At 33.5% G+C, this 15,080-nt stretch overlaps 2 protein-coding genes across 6 annotated transcripts; one reads left to right on the plus strand and one right to left on the minus strand.

Moving 5' to 3' along the window:
- The first annotated feature begins 144 nt into the window (after window positions 1-144).
- LOC145942250 (uncharacterized) lies at window positions 145-802 on the plus strand. The gene is made up of 2 exons (XM_083048793.1): window positions 145-553; window positions 707-802. The coding sequence occupies exons 1-2, from the start codon at window positions 145-147 to the stop codon at window positions 784-786; spliced, it is 489 nt and encodes a 162-aa protein (XP_082904919.1). The 3' UTR covers window positions 787-802.
- A 147-nt stretch (window positions 803-949) lies between these two features.
- Window positions 950-14,384, minus strand: LOC145942246 (protein tudor). 5 transcript variants are annotated; one of them, XM_083048783.1, is made up of 14 exons: window positions 14,261-14,384; window positions 13,960-14,120; window positions 12,790-13,479; window positions 11,676-12,707; window positions 11,181-11,585; window positions 10,971-11,042; window positions 9,952-10,508; window positions 9,793-9,860; window positions 8,741-9,658; window positions 8,206-8,626; window positions 7,816-8,009; window positions 6,644-6,805; window positions 6,287-6,441; window positions 950-6,202 (listed from the first exon to the last, which is right to left on the minus strand). In XM_083048783.1, exons 3-14 carry the CDS (start codon window positions 13,389-13,391, stop codon window positions 2,116-2,118), a joined length of 8,673 nt encoding a protein of 2,890 aa, XP_082904909.1. In that variant the 5' UTR covers window positions 13,392-13,479; window positions 13,960-14,120; window positions 14,261-14,384; the 3' UTR covers window positions 950-2,115. The 5 variants fall into 5 exon arrangements, with proteins under 5 accessions (XP_082904909.1, XP_082904912.1, XP_082904913.1 ...); XM_083048786.1 differs by lacking the exon at window positions 10,971-11,042; XM_083048787.1 differs by lacking the exon at window positions 6,644-6,805.
- Window positions 14,385-15,080: the final 696 nt, after the last annotated feature.

Here is a 15,080-nt window from a genome sequence, read left to right on the forward strand (position 1 = left end):
AATAATGTGACTTTTCAGCAATATTAATCGCGGTAAAACAGAAAAATGATTCTTAAAAAAAAGAACATATATATTCGACTAAAGGATAATATATCCTAGAAAATGTATGCAATATATAAATGATTGAAAAAAAATTACGATAACATGAAGAAAGTATCGAGCAAACGGATCCTTCCGAAACTGCCTCCACGTTCGCAGCTACCTCAGAAACCGTACGGATTCTGTTGCGAGGAGAAATTTCAAGACCTTGAAAAACGTTACGATATGCGAAATCCGCCCTACGTGTCATCCTTGACGGACGTAATCCTGGACAGTGGCGGAGCCGGCGTAAAGTTCCGTGTCCAGGACACCGGTCGACCACCGTATCCGATTCAACGCAGAATTCTCGAAGCCAAAGGCATAGCTTATCTAGGACGTTGCAAGCGTTGTCGAGGTCCCCTGCGATGGTACTTGGAGGACGAAATTGCGCTCGCGCGCGAATTTTTTGCTAAAAAGAGACAGGATAATTACAATGCGAGTGTAAAAAGAAATCTGATAATTGCCAGACAAAGAGGTAAATTATACTTATATCTTCTATAGGTTTCAATATGTGTGAAAGAAAATCAGTTTAATTGTATCTTGATAGTTTGAATTTTCTTTCGCATAATATGTATATTTAATTTAATTATAATAAATCATTTATATTTTAATTGAATTTTCAATGAAGCAAGAAAACGCAAAAGTCGCATTAAGAGAAGAAATTTGCGGAGGATTATTCCAGAGCTGAAAGTTACACAGGACAATTAAAAATTGGAAAAATGAGTCTGAAGAAATCCACTATAAATTTCAAAGCAATGTAAGAAAATATTTTAAATATAAATTAATAATGAAAAAATTTGCAATATTGTTTATAAATTGCGAATTTAATTAAATGTATATAAACACGATAATACATATTTTGATTGTTTATTAGAAAATATATTTTAGCAGAATACAAATATTTATACAGCTTTACCTATTACTTACTATAATTGTAACATTTTATATTAATGTTGATATACAAAATATTGTAGGAAGCAATAAAGGGAATTATATAGAATAATATATGGCTCTTACATATATATGTAGGAGATTTAGAGAATAAATTCATCATAATTACATATTTCCCCAATACATACATTTCAGAGTATGTGGAAAATGTACATAACGTAGTTACGACACAAAATGCAGTTTTTCCTTTTCCTGCAAATTTTGAATAATTATACGTTATTAAATGTAAAAAGTATATATAGAGCCAAACATATTTTAAATCTTTTTACAGTGCTCAATCGAATTTATTGCAATACAATTACGTTTTGGTATTATATAGCTTATGTTTTATAATTACATCATACAAAATAATTTCTAAATATTATTTGCTTCTTTTATAAATTGTGCATTAACCGAAAACAAAAAGGTGATTAGTGATTGCACTATTTTCTTTGTTATTAAAAAAAATTGTCGTGGTTACGTTATGTAATTAGTGTAATGTAATTAGTCACATGTAAAAGACATATATCAAACAAATAAAACATTTAGTTTTTTGTTCTTATATCTCGTTTAGTCACAAAAGCAGTCTGTTATATGTATGATTATATTTTATATATAGAGTTATGTAAAGAAATTTAATTATTTGAAACTGAAAGCAAAGTTAATTACCAAATTTATTGCAACTTAAAAAAATTATGAATATGAAGCAAAATTGTGATCATTATTTGATATCACAGGCAAATAAAACATAAAAAACAACGTAAATATAAAGTCGTCAATTAGATGAATTAATCTTTGGTCGCATACCTGATGGTCTGATATGTGCATTGTAGCGACAACATATAAATATAGATTCATAGGAAACGTAGCAGATTTCGTGTAATAAGAGAGAAAACAAAACGCGATCATTAAGGCGTGATATAAATATTTCCTTCTATCTATAATATATATTTATATAAACATAAATAAAAAAAATAAAAAAAACAAAAAAATAAAAATGAAAAATAATGTAAGCTTTGTTTATGAGAAATCTGCATTTTTATACTGCAGATGTATATACATTATCTATATATACATTTGCAGTATATGTCCACTTCATTTATAAAGCTACGTCATATATTTAGGAATGTTGTCCTCTACAGAGACAGTAAGTATCTCATCCTCTTCGTTCACGCTATAGGGGACTGGTTGTACGATAGGATTTACAACACCAGCTACGAGCTTCTCCGAATATGGTGTTTTTGGTGTGACAGGTCGCTTGCTAGCTTTCGGCTCACTGGGTGACTCGCCTTTGGAGACACATTCGGGAATTATCTTGTCCTCTGATCGTCTTTTCGAATTACTGTGTTGCTCAGATATATCAGTCTTAATTACGTATGGCGTCGATTCCGCTGCTTTTACTGTACATGTCGATCCTGAGGAAATGTTTGAATCATTATCCGTACTTGTAGTCTCGGATTGAGTTTCTAAATCGTTATTCTTGTCCATGCTTTCAGGAACAGTCTCGCTCTTCGTTAGACTTTGTTTCTGTTCGAAGTTTATTTCTTCTTTCGCCGAGCACGATACTGTTTCTAAAATTTGGGAGTCGTTCAAAGGTTCGTTTATATCAGACTGTATCTCAGGATGTATTTCTTGTTCCTTGATGTGATTATTATCATGTTGCACGACATCTTCAACATCCTGCGAGTCATTCGTTACTGATAAAATTTTCAAATCTTCTACAACTTTTGTCGCGATTTCCAAAATTTGTATATCTGAAGAATTATTTATATCTATAGATTGCATTTGAGAAAGTAATTCTTGCTGCTCGTCAGTTTGTGCGCCATCAGATAATTGCGTTTCATTTGCGATTGGTAAGTCTGTATGATCGATTTTTCGCGGTTCTAGATCCTCCACGGTGTCTCTTCTCATATTTTGAACTATCTCGTCAACACTAAGTTCTGTTACGTGAAGCGAGGATTCCTCAAATGATGTAGTGGATGTAATTGCGTTTATAGGAGTCGTTTCATTCTTGACGACATCTATATCTTTACTAGTTTCAATATCTACATCTTTACTAGTTTCGATATCTACATCTTTACTAGTTTCGATATCTACATCTTTATTAGTTTCGATTATATTTTCCGATATTTCTTCCATATTTGAGGTACACTCAGCTACCGTAATTTCAGATTGTTCATTCTTTTCTTCCTCGATTTTATCAAGGTTCTCGCTTTGTTTCGGTTGTTCTTCATTACATTCGTTTTCTTCATTTATATCAGAAATCATAAACGATTTATTCAATATATCTTCGCAAATTCCGTTTTCACACTTTTCCATTTGTTCATTCTTTTCTTCCTTGATTTTATCAAGGCTCTCGCTCTGTTTCGGTTGTTCTTCATTACATTCGTTTTCTTCATTTATATCAGAAATCATAAACGATTTATTCAAATCTTCGCAAATTTCGATTTCACTCTTTTCCATTTGATTAACGCAATCTAGATTATCTGTTTGATTGATTATATGTTCTTGTTGAACTTCCTCTTGCTTATCTAAATTTGAAGTTTCTTCACTGTTGTTTACTAGTTCGTGATTCTGGATCTGGAAGACTGTATCTTGTTTCTCGCTTGTATTGGAAGTAATCTCTTCAACTACCGATGATTTTTCGATTACTTCTTCAATTTCTGGAGAAATATTTTCTTCTTCAATTGCTGGAGAAATATTTTCTTCTTCAATTGCTGGAGAAATATTTTCTTCTTCAATTGCTGGAGAAATATTTTCTTCTTCAATTGCTGGAGAAATATTTTCTTCTTTAATTTCTGGAGAAATATTTTCTTGTTTAATTTCTGGAGAAATGTTTTCTTCTTTATTTTCTGGAGGATTATTTTCTTCTTTAATTTCTGGAAGAATATTTTCGAATCCGGCCAATAAAAGATCAACAACGTTCGTTCCGTTTAGATTTAATAGAACGTGCATCGGATCGTCTTCGTCAAGATTCTCAAATTGGAACATAGTCGCTCCTTCGGCAGCGAGTTCTTTAAACTTCTCGCAAGTTTCTTCGCTCCACGCAGCAACGTGGCTTGGCTTCTCGAGTGTGCATCGTTTCGACAAAATAGAAATATTCACAATATCCTCTGGCAGTATTCTCAATTCTTCCGTGACTGCAGAATTGCCATAATCCATGTACAGGACTTCCGTGCCCGTTTCGTGACGTGCAATTATCTTCGCTCTGTACCAACATTCGTCCTCCGGATATCGAGCGGCGCAAATCGTGCCGATGTCGGGGTTGTTCAAGGCGAGGAAACTCTCTGCGTCTCGCAGACGATCCGACATCACTTCCAGTTCGCTTATACTACTCTCGGCTTGAATCCAAAACTCGTTCGGAGTGTTGATATGACTGACTACTACGTTGGGCGAATTTTCCTCGCCTAGCGGTGGCAGCCTTTCTTCGATAACCGGTTGTTGCTCGCACATACTCGCAAGAATATCTGCGACATTTTGGCCGTCCAGTGTGAGCTTCACCAATGACGTTTCCTGGTCCTTCAATACATCTAGGAGGAAGATGGTCGCACCATCCGCGGCCAACTTGACGAATTCTTTGTGAGCTTGCTCAGACCATTCCTTGATGTGCGGTGGCAATTGTAAGCAGCATTTGCGCGACAGAGGCGATATACTCGCCAGATCTTCCGGAATGGCGCAAATCTCAGTGGACACAGCGGAATTTCCGTAGTCTATGTATATGACTTGCGTGTCCCCGTTGTTATCGCGAGAGATTACGCGCGCTCTATACCATTGTTCGTCCTCTGGATATTTGGCGACGCACAGCAGATCTTCCTTTACATCGTCGACTTTCGGGAACATATCGGCAACTATGAATCTGTCTGCCATCACTTCCAAATTAGCAACCGATTTCTCCTCCTGAACCCAAAACTCACTCGGCGAATTGACATGGCACACGAAAGCGGAATGTGGATCGAGCTCGAGATCGACTATTTCATTCACTAGCTCTTGCTCGGTATTAATTATAATGGCGTGCTTCTCCTCGACCAACGTCTCGCTGACACTCTTGCCGTTTATGAACAGTTCTACACGTTTAGATACGGTATCCGCTATTATTTGAGCCTGAAGAGCCTCTGTGGACGTTACTAGATTCTCGAATCTTTCGCAAGTCGACTCATTCCAATCTTCCGCGTTTACAGGAATAACATCGAGTCTGCATTTCAGTGCGAATCTCTCTTGGTTTTTCCAAGCATCCGGTATTTGTCGAATATTGTTCGTCTTATTATCAATGACGTCCGTATTGCCGTAGTCGATGAATCGAACCGTTGTAATGTCCTCGTCTGCATCCAATACCTCGGCGCGATACCAAAGATTATCAATCGAAAAAGTAGCAACGCACAAGGTACCTTCTTCCGGTATACCGTCTATCATCGAAAAATTAGACACTTCCAACTGAAGTTGTTCTTGTTTCTCATTGAGAGACGCGATCTCGTCTACTCGTTGCAACCAGAATTGACTCGGAGAATCAACGTAAGATACGCATACGTTGAATTTGTCTATCGTTGACGCTTCTTGAGTTTGGGAGTCTGATGGTTTAAGCGCTGTCTGTTCTTCTGTAACTAGATTTAGTGAGCGGAATTTATCGCTGAGTTTTTCTTCGTTTTCGATCAGATCGACAATCCACTTCTTGTGTACGTTATAAAAGATAGCCGTTAATTCTTTGTCCATCAAATGAGTTTGCAGTACGTTTAGCTGTTCTGCCTCAGTACCGATAAGAGTTATCGATAACGATACATTTGTCGCTAACTGATGAGGTTCGTAAAACTGCGGTTCTAAAATCTTGATCGACTCCAGAGGAACTTCCTCGTTATTGCCGTAATCAATGTAATTTACATAGGCAGTCGTTTCGGTGTGGCTAACGATTCTTCCCCTGTACCAATTTCCGTCCTCCAAACATTTGGCCGCGCACAACAGATTCACTTCCGGTTTCAAATTTTGTCCACTTTTAGTGTAATATTCTTGAAGATCTGTTAATAATGTGGTCTCGAGATCTACGTCTGAAGACCGTTGCAACCAAATGTTGGCAGAAGTCTCCAAATATGAGACAAACACTTTGTGAGTCGAGCTTAAAATAGGCGTCGGACATATGGGTGATATTTTTTCTTCTGTATTCATTATTCCATTGCCAAAGAGATCGTAAAGTTTTACGAGAAGTCTATACAAATAAAAAGATACATTAAAAATTAAAAAACTGACATTTTTATATTTGCAATCATTAAGTGAAAAGAAATGTACAAACCTGCTATTATCGACTTCTTCCACCATAATCAGTACTTCTTTTCCTTCAAGCTCTTTCAATCGTTTATCTGAGTCGGACGACGTTGTTACATTTTGCAGAGAACATTCTAACGCCTGGTTCTGTATGATAGCGAGTTCTCCAGGTAAAGCCAAAGCCTAGATTATATATATTATATTGTTGTATTAAAAAAAATAGAAATCTTTATATATATATATATAAAATTATAAATTTCTAATCAACAGATTTAATATATCACAATCGCATGTGATAACGATGTATGGTATTAGCTGGAATCTTACAGCCGAGAAAATTTGTATAAAAAGTTTTTGTGAACATCTAATTGAATATCTGACTCACACCATCCAGGATCTCTTGACACATTCCGGTATCAATGAGTTTTACACTAAATCCGTTGGATTGTGAACAGTTAATTACTACAGCTCGTTTCCATGTTCCATTCACATTGATTAAACAACCCGCATCAAGACATATCTCGGCGCTTGATAATCGCGGCATCACCTAACATTATCATAACTTTTCCTTATCAATATAACTTGAATATAATTCATGCGATCAATTATACATACATTAAAGTGAATGACATGGTGTAAGTTATTTTAATATTAAATTACTATGATTTCAATTAAATTAAAATTTAAATATTATGATGACAAAATGAAACATTCACGAGAATATTATAATTAAATATTGATTATTTATGTCGTTAATACCATACATCGTGCAAGATTAAATACGTTTTTTATGAAGTTGTAATTATTGTTAGAATTTCAGAAGAATATGATTTAGTTGGCGATAGATATTATAAATATTTTTATACGATTAATAAATATATATATATATATATATATATATATATATATAAATCGATTTATATAGGTGGTACATATATAACATTAACCATTTACATCAGTGCTTAAAAATTGCATTTTTCAACTAATTTTTGACAATTCTTAACTTAGCATAACTTGACATAAAAATTTCGAACACTTATTTATATATTTTATCTATCACATTGTAATGTATTAAATTTGAGAACTATAAATGTGCAAAAAAATCATATTTTTATATATAACATAGAGATTTTGATCTTATCTCAGATCTCTCTTCAATCTCATTTAAAAAACTCATGAAATTTATTATAAATATATAAGATTTTTATTATTTTTATCATTATGCAACTGCAGTGTTATAAAACAGCTTGTTATTAAGACGAGCTGTTAGTAATTATGTGTTAGAAAATTGGAGGATAATAGGTTGAATAGATTTGTAAGAATCTAGGTTTAAAAGCAATATCATAAGCAATAACATTTTGCTGATGCTTAGCTTATGAAATTCTGTTATATTTTTAATAAATAATTTTTTGTGTATGGCACCCATTTAATAAAATTATTAAAATAATTTTTTATAATATTTATGATCAATATATATATTAGCATCTGATAATATCACAAATTGCAAAAATATATATATATATATATTTGCAATTTGTTATCAGATGCTAAACGTACCTCTGTATTTTTATCAGCCATGTATTTGTGGACAATATCTATGCATTTTGTGGCTGATAGAAGTTGGACATGAAATAGAGTTATGCCTTCTACATTAGAAATTTTCATTTTGAGAGTTTCACCACTCAAAAGACTTATATCCACTCTTTCTACATCATTGAGCGTTTTTACTTCTGCATCAGATGCTTCTGCAGCTAAAAGAGATATGTTAAACTTATATTTTCAATATATTTATCATATTTTTTATATTTAATATATCTGCGGAATATATAACTTTCATTATAAAAATAAAATATCTCGTGTGATTTTTTAAGTGGATTTTAAAATAATCTATTAATCTATTAGTTTAAATTTAAATATTTTATTACTATATATTAAAATAATCTTTACCATAGACTGTATCGACTGAAGTTTTTGTAGCAAAGGCCGCAAGATTTTTATTTATTAACATATCACCCACATTTTGTCCATTATGGATTAATGAAATCATGTATTGATTGTCATTAAAATCATGGAAGATGCATTTATACTTATCGGCATTAAAGCAATTATCGAGCACATTGTTGTCAATTTTGGACCAGGTTGAATTATTATTAGGTACAATATCTCTCAAGGAACATTGTATTGCTAATTTAGGCAGTTGCATAAATTTCTTCTCAACAGAATATATATTTTGTAGGTTTACGCTTGCGCAATTTCCAAAATCTATGTACTGAACTATGTATGCATCCTTTTGCGCACCAGTATTTACAACTTCCGCTCGATAAAGAGCTCTATCTTCGGAAAATATTGCTATGACCGCTGAACCAACCTAAAATAACAATTATATTTATTTATTTTATACACACTATACACATTACAGAATTGCATTTAAAATAAAATGTAATAAATTTTGATAAAATAAGTGTCTAAAAATATTAATTACCTGTAATTTATGTGTTGTAGGTTTTCTACCAGCATATGTTTCCTGAATCTCACTCATCATTGCTTTAAATTCTGTTTCTTTAGTTAATAGTTGACAATAAAATTTATTAGGATTTATGAACCATGTAACAATAGCATCATATTCAGATTCAAAGTCATATAAAATTGTTTGCCATTTTGAATCAATGGGGGCATAATCTGGAGCTCCTTGTACACTCTCCGTCGTCGTTTTAAATGTTTTTTGAAGTGCTGCAGTTTCCTTCATTTTTATTATATCTGCGATTGCGCAAAATTTTTCATTTATATAATTAATATTTGGTACGTCATTGATAATTTCGCGCAACAGTACTTCATATATTCCATTTTTTTCAGCAGTAAATACCACCTCTAGTGATTTTCCTTCGACATTTTCTGAGAAAATCACATGTTCGCTCTCCTTATCATTGGTCAATCTATATCCAAGTAATTTACAATGCACTGCTTGCATTGGCAATTCTAGAAACTTTTCCTGAATAGCTTTAATTTTCGTAAAATCGACTGATTCCGTATTTCCATAATCAACGAATTCTACAGTCGCACTATTCTTTTCTACAGATTTGATTATCACTCGGTACCACTTAAGATCTTCTGAGTATTGAGCGATGCAACATATACCACATTGTATCTCAGAGGCTTGCATTGTTTCTCCATCATTCTCATAAGTTGCAGCTATACTTTCCATAATAGTATCTAATTCTAAGCAATCAGGATTTAATTGAACAAAAAAATCCAATGGACTGTTGATGAATACCACTTCACAATGTTTTACAGAGCCAAGAGTAATATTTATCGACGAAAATTGGGATTTTCTATTAGCAGCAATATCATTCTGTAGGTTTTTATTAGAATTATCTGTATCCCAGGATTCACAAGTATTTATCTGCAAATGACAATATATACATATATGTAATGTATTTGATAAAGAATTGACACTTATCTCAAATGTAAATATATTCATAATACTACAGTTAATTTATATAATACTAATTATTAATTAATATTTTAATTTATTACCTGATCATGTAAAACATTGCTTGTATCATTTTCTTTATCCTTAAATTTCTCATTACTGTTATAGTCATCTATGTTCAACAAAAATTGTTAAATAAAAATTATATTCATATTATATAGAGATATAAAGTATTATAAGTAATATATTTAAATGTTAAATACCGGTGAATTTTCCATTTTTGTAGTTGGACCTATGAGTCATAGCTGGTTTTCTATCACTCCACTTTCCAGTTTGCAATCTGCTTGATACTCCACTATCATAGCTCTCTTCTCGTCCATTGGTGAAACTATCACGATCAAAATTATTTCTTCCGCATCTACTTTTAAATGAAGTATCCAAATCCTTGTTGTCGTTATATGGTTTATCAGAATTATTACGATTGTATCTCCGTTCGTGGTCATTGAATTTATTTCCATCATTATTTCGTGAGGTTTCTCTGCTACCTCTGTTGAATGTATTTACTTCACTCTTATCATATTTATTATATGATCTATCTCTGCCAGATCTATTGTATGTAGTTTCATTTCTAATAAACCGATCATTCTGCGAATCATCACGATGGGAATAAGCGCCGGTTCTATCATTTCTATTATCATGTTGTTTCTCTTGAGATTCATCTCGCCAGGAATTTGATTTGTTATCTTGAGAAGATTTAACATTTTGATTACGATTCAAAGAATCTATGTTATTTTTTTTATCATATCGCTCTTTATTTCCACTGCAAAAGAAAAGTGATGTATTGAAATAACACGATATAATAGACAAGAAATAACATAATAGTGCAATAACATCAGAATTATTTAATTAAATATATTTTTTCTGGATTTATACATATTTATACACAACATTTATACATGCAAAGAGGATAAATTGTCAAATCATTGAAAATTAAAATATAAAATTTATTGCAACATAAAGTCATGTAGCACAGTAAATAGATTGTGACTAATAATCATAAAATGCTACTATTTGCTAACAATAATAAAAATATATATTTCATGGCTAATTTTAATAAAAGTGCAATAAGAATTCTATTTCAATAAACGTTCATAAAAAAATACTACTAATAATTACTACAGATAGTAAAAATATATAATTATAATTTACATATAACAATTAATCTTTTCTCTCAGCAATGTTATATTAAAAAGCTAAAAAAGCATTGTGTTATTATGTTTACCGTGTTGCGTTTATATTTTTTAGTCTTAATCTCTGTCCTTGAATCAAATTTGCTTGATTTTTCATACGAAACCTGTGATGCAATAAAATTGCATCTTATACTATTATACTTCTGATGTTAACTTAATTCTTATTTGTACATATAGATTATTACAAAATATTTTATAATTTTTTAAAATAATATTAAAATAATAACAATATTTTCTCTTACCTCTGGAAATTATTTATTGGCTTGATAGAATGTTGAATTTCTTCACTTCGTGAACTTGTTGAATTCTTATCACAGTATAAATTGTTTATGAGTTGCGAATGAATGCTGTTCATTGTGTCAAATTCGAATAAATCGACTAATAGGCCTTTGGGTTGTGCAGCAACTACTTGCATATAAAAACGTTTCTCGAGTGTCAATCTTTCGAAATGATTGGAGACTTCTTGATCTGACGAAAGGAGTTCGTAACCATTTAATGCACACTTTACAGCTTGTGCTGGTAAATTTGTAACTAAATCATTATGAATTGCACGAATGGACATTATGGGTAATATTTCTTCATTTCCATAATCAACATATACCACTTTAACTTTATCTCCAGTAACATTAAGAATTTGTGCACGATACCTGAAAAAAAGAAAAAACATAGTTATTATTATTAATTTACAGAAATAATCACAAGAGATTAATAATGGAGAATGCAGTTTTAAAATTTACCATTGTGAATCATACAGAGCTGCACAAGGTAATTCTGCCTTTAGTTGTGTTGTATTTAAAACAGATGCCATTTTAGCATATTGTGCTAAGCCAGCCATTATTGATTCGAGAGATTTTATTCCACTGTCAAATTGCACAAAGAATTTCTTACATGACTCTACATAAGATACATGCACAACTTCTTGAACATCTTTCGATAATTGTTGTAATTGTGGGTACGAATATGTTATCGATTTTGTTACAATAGGTGATGGAAATGCTTTCTTCAGCATATCCTTTATGTTAACACCATTGTCATACAAGTCGCCGTATTGAATCAATGGCGGCCCTTCTGGCGGACGAACATGTAGAATAAGTAATTTTTTGTGTACCAGTTCTTTAAAGCACTCTTTCATTTCTTTCGTAATGTTGAGTTCCCTCAGACCACTTAATGTAAATCTAATGGAAAGCACTTTGGGATTAATGTATTCAGGTGGCAATTGGAAGATGTCTGTATATGGTAAAACTTCCGTATGACCAAAATCAACATAATACAATTTGCATTTATGCTCCATCACACACATTACAACTGCCCGACATAATACTCCATCTTCCGCATTCTCTCTGTATCGTCCCAAGCAAACCGATCCTGGCAACGGTGGTTCTTGCAATGGTTGTTTTGGATGGTTGTTTATCTCATTCATCAGTTGACTCAATAGAGTTTGTGTGCTTTCAACTTGTACAGAAAACTTATGTGGACCATCTTCCACATGTGATACTAAAACTTCATATTTTGAATTTACATCTAATACTCGAGATTTGAATACAAGTGCTTCTTGAACAGGCGGCGGTTGTGAAGGACGTTGATGAGCATGTTGTTTAATGTCAGCAGGAAAAGTCTTATGAAATCCTTGAACACTGGAATTCTGATTCATATTTAGATTCTGCATTATTGGCATTGCTGCACAGTTATTCATATTGCTCTTATTTTGTTGTTGATACACTGGCAATTGAAGTGGTTGAAGCATTTGAGGTTGCAGTACATGCTTTGGTCTAAAAAATAAATAATTATTTAGGCAATTATAACATACAAGTGGAAAAAAAAAAAAAAGACTAAATATAAAAAATATTATACCTGGACATATCATGTGCCGCAACTGGTAAAGCCATGTGTTGCCTCACTAACAATTCGCTAAAGTCTTCATTATTGTACCACAATTTTATTAAACAGTGATTATTCGTCATATAAAGATGAGCTCTATACTCATTGTAACATAGAGTTTTTTTAATTGCTTCAATTGTTCCACTTTCCCAAACACCATTTATAGGCAATACATTAATCAATGTGAACTCTGCTGCCATAGGTGGATAAGCTCGCAGAGGTTCCATTTGCGGGATGTTATCACACAAATGGATCTCGTTCGGTGATACAATTTCCACATTGCCATAGTCAATAAATTGTACAACTATCATGCCATCGGGACATACACTGAGTATTTTTGCCCGATAATAGCCATCTGACTGAAATCTGGCACAGCATAATGTACCAACAAATAATCTGGTTGTCTTGGAAGGACAACCATATCCCTGATTGAACTGTTTTATCAAAGGATATATGTAATGCTCTACAGTAGTAGCAGCCTGTTTATCTAATTGACCCCAAATTTTCAAGTATACATCATCTGCCTCAACATGAGTGATGAAAATGACAATTTCATGGGGCGATTGCTGTGACATTTTGGTTCACTCATTCACACTTTTAGGTTGAATCGCTTTTGTATATAATAACCTCGTTCGGACGTTCAATGCACAGTAGCTTATCAATCTGCAAAATATGAGATATGTTAATTTCTAAGATCACAATCTTTTGTTTCAACTGCTAATTGAACGAAATTGAGTTATGTATCGCGACATTAATTATGCATACGCAATTTATGTAATCGAAAAAAAAAAAGAAAAAAAAAAGAGCGGCGACCGAACATCTTTGCCCTAAAATCGAGCTTCAACTTGTCCTAATTCATGTTTTAATTGTTTGCAATTTTATCCCTTACGTTCTTCCGATTCATACAACGACGTAGTAAATATTATTTATCCAAGATACTTTTACCATAATCGCGATTTTTCTTCTTACGTTTTCCGACAAATTCACGTTCATTGAATCTCTGTGTCAATTGTTAACACAATCAATTTTGTCCTTGCTGTCGACCCCGAAAATATTTGTATACATATCGACGCTGCCGTACGTAAACTTTTGACGAAACAACGGGAGGTAAAAAAAAAAACGATTGAACGTTCATGCGATTACCTGAATATATATCGCAATATTCCTTTCTCGCGCTGCTTCTTCCTCGCTACCTTCAATCTTCAATCCTTTTCCGTATCGTTAACGACGCGGCTTCTGTCGCATCTCGATGTAGCTCATGTTACACTCTCGTATCAGTTACGGTATCGGATGTGATCCTTTGTCTAGCGGGAAAAACTTTGATAAGACTCTCTTACATAAAAACGCGCTAAATTCGCGCAATTTGAACGATTGTGCGAGACCGATGAACTTGTTTACGATACTTTATATTTTAAATAGTAGCTTCGTTATTTTATTCAGATACCTGTGCGTTTGTTAAGATCTCTCCTTGATACAGGATAAAATATGTCGAATTATTTTCTTCTATTATATGTTTATGTAGGCCAGATGCGCAACTATCTGCGAAATACTTGCTATCTGGTTTTTGCCAATGCGATTTTTGATTAAATTACAAGATAACCAACGATGAGATGTAAAAATTTCTATCTATATTGTATATTAAGGCGCGTTTCATTCGACGTTACAAAAGTTTCTATCGTTTGAACGACCAATCAGGAGGCAAAGATTTCTTCGCTCCGATTGGTCGATCAAACTTTGTCGCAACTTTAGTTTCATACGAAACGCACCTTTAGATTGTGGTAGAGGAGAAGTTAGAAGCATGTTTGATTGACCAATCATTTTTTTTTTTTTTTTTTTTGCTCCATTATACTCCTTTTTATCTATTTATATTTTCCCGCCTCAATGCAATGATACTCTTTTCCACCAGTTGATGGCCGTGTTTACGATACGCCATAAAGATGAAGAAGACAACGAAGGGAAACTCTCTACGCAAAGTTGCGCTGGAAAATTCCGCGATTAGCCTCCATATGTTCTAGGGACTTTAGAGAATGTTCGACTGTGATTCGTCGATTAGCTTACGGCGAGAGGGAGAGAGCGCGTATCGATATGCGCGCGCGTTCGACTTTAACCTTCAAGTGGCGCTGCGTCACGTGGTCGCGCGGCGGTCGGAATTCGGCGGCGCGGAGTGGGGGAGAGTGGTGGGGGGATGCGCGCGCGGCGCACGGCGCACCCCCCACCACTCTCCCCCACTCCGCGCCGCCGAATTCCGACCGCCGCGCGACCAC

The sequence above is a fragment of the Prenolepis imparis genome, unplaced genomic scaffold, assembly GCF_030444845.1.
Source record: "Prenolepis imparis isolate NDT839.2.m4 unplaced genomic scaffold, iyPreImpa1.0 SCAF_10, whole genome shotgun sequence".
NCBI lineage: Eukaryota > Metazoa > Arthropoda > Insecta > Hymenoptera > Formicidae > Prenolepis > Prenolepis imparis.

What these genes read in the sequence shown, in the direction of transcription:
- LOC145942246 (XM_083048783.1), bottom strand. Translation starts at nt 13,391, where the DNA reads ATGTCACAGCAATCGCCCCATGAAATTGTCATTTTCATCACTCATGTT. An exon ending in GCAATGTTTTACATGATCAG is followed by an intron (nt 9,659 to 9,792) that starts GTAATAAATTAA and finishes TGTCATTTGCAG; the next exon opens with ATAAATACTTGTGAATCCTG. An exon ending in GTCAAGAGATCCTGGATGGT is followed by an intron (nt 6,442 to 6,643) that starts GTGAGTCAGATA and finishes TATATAATCTAG; the next exon opens with GCTTTGGCTTTACCTGGAGA.
- LOC145942250 (XM_083048793.1), top strand. Translation starts at nt 145, where the DNA reads ATGAAGAAAGTATCGAGCAAACGGATCCTTCCGAAACTGCCTCCACGT. An exon ending in GATAATTGCCAGACAAAGAG is followed by an intron (nt 554 to 706) that starts GTAAATTATACT and finishes TTTTCAATGAAG; the next exon opens with CAAGAAAACGCAAAAGTCGC.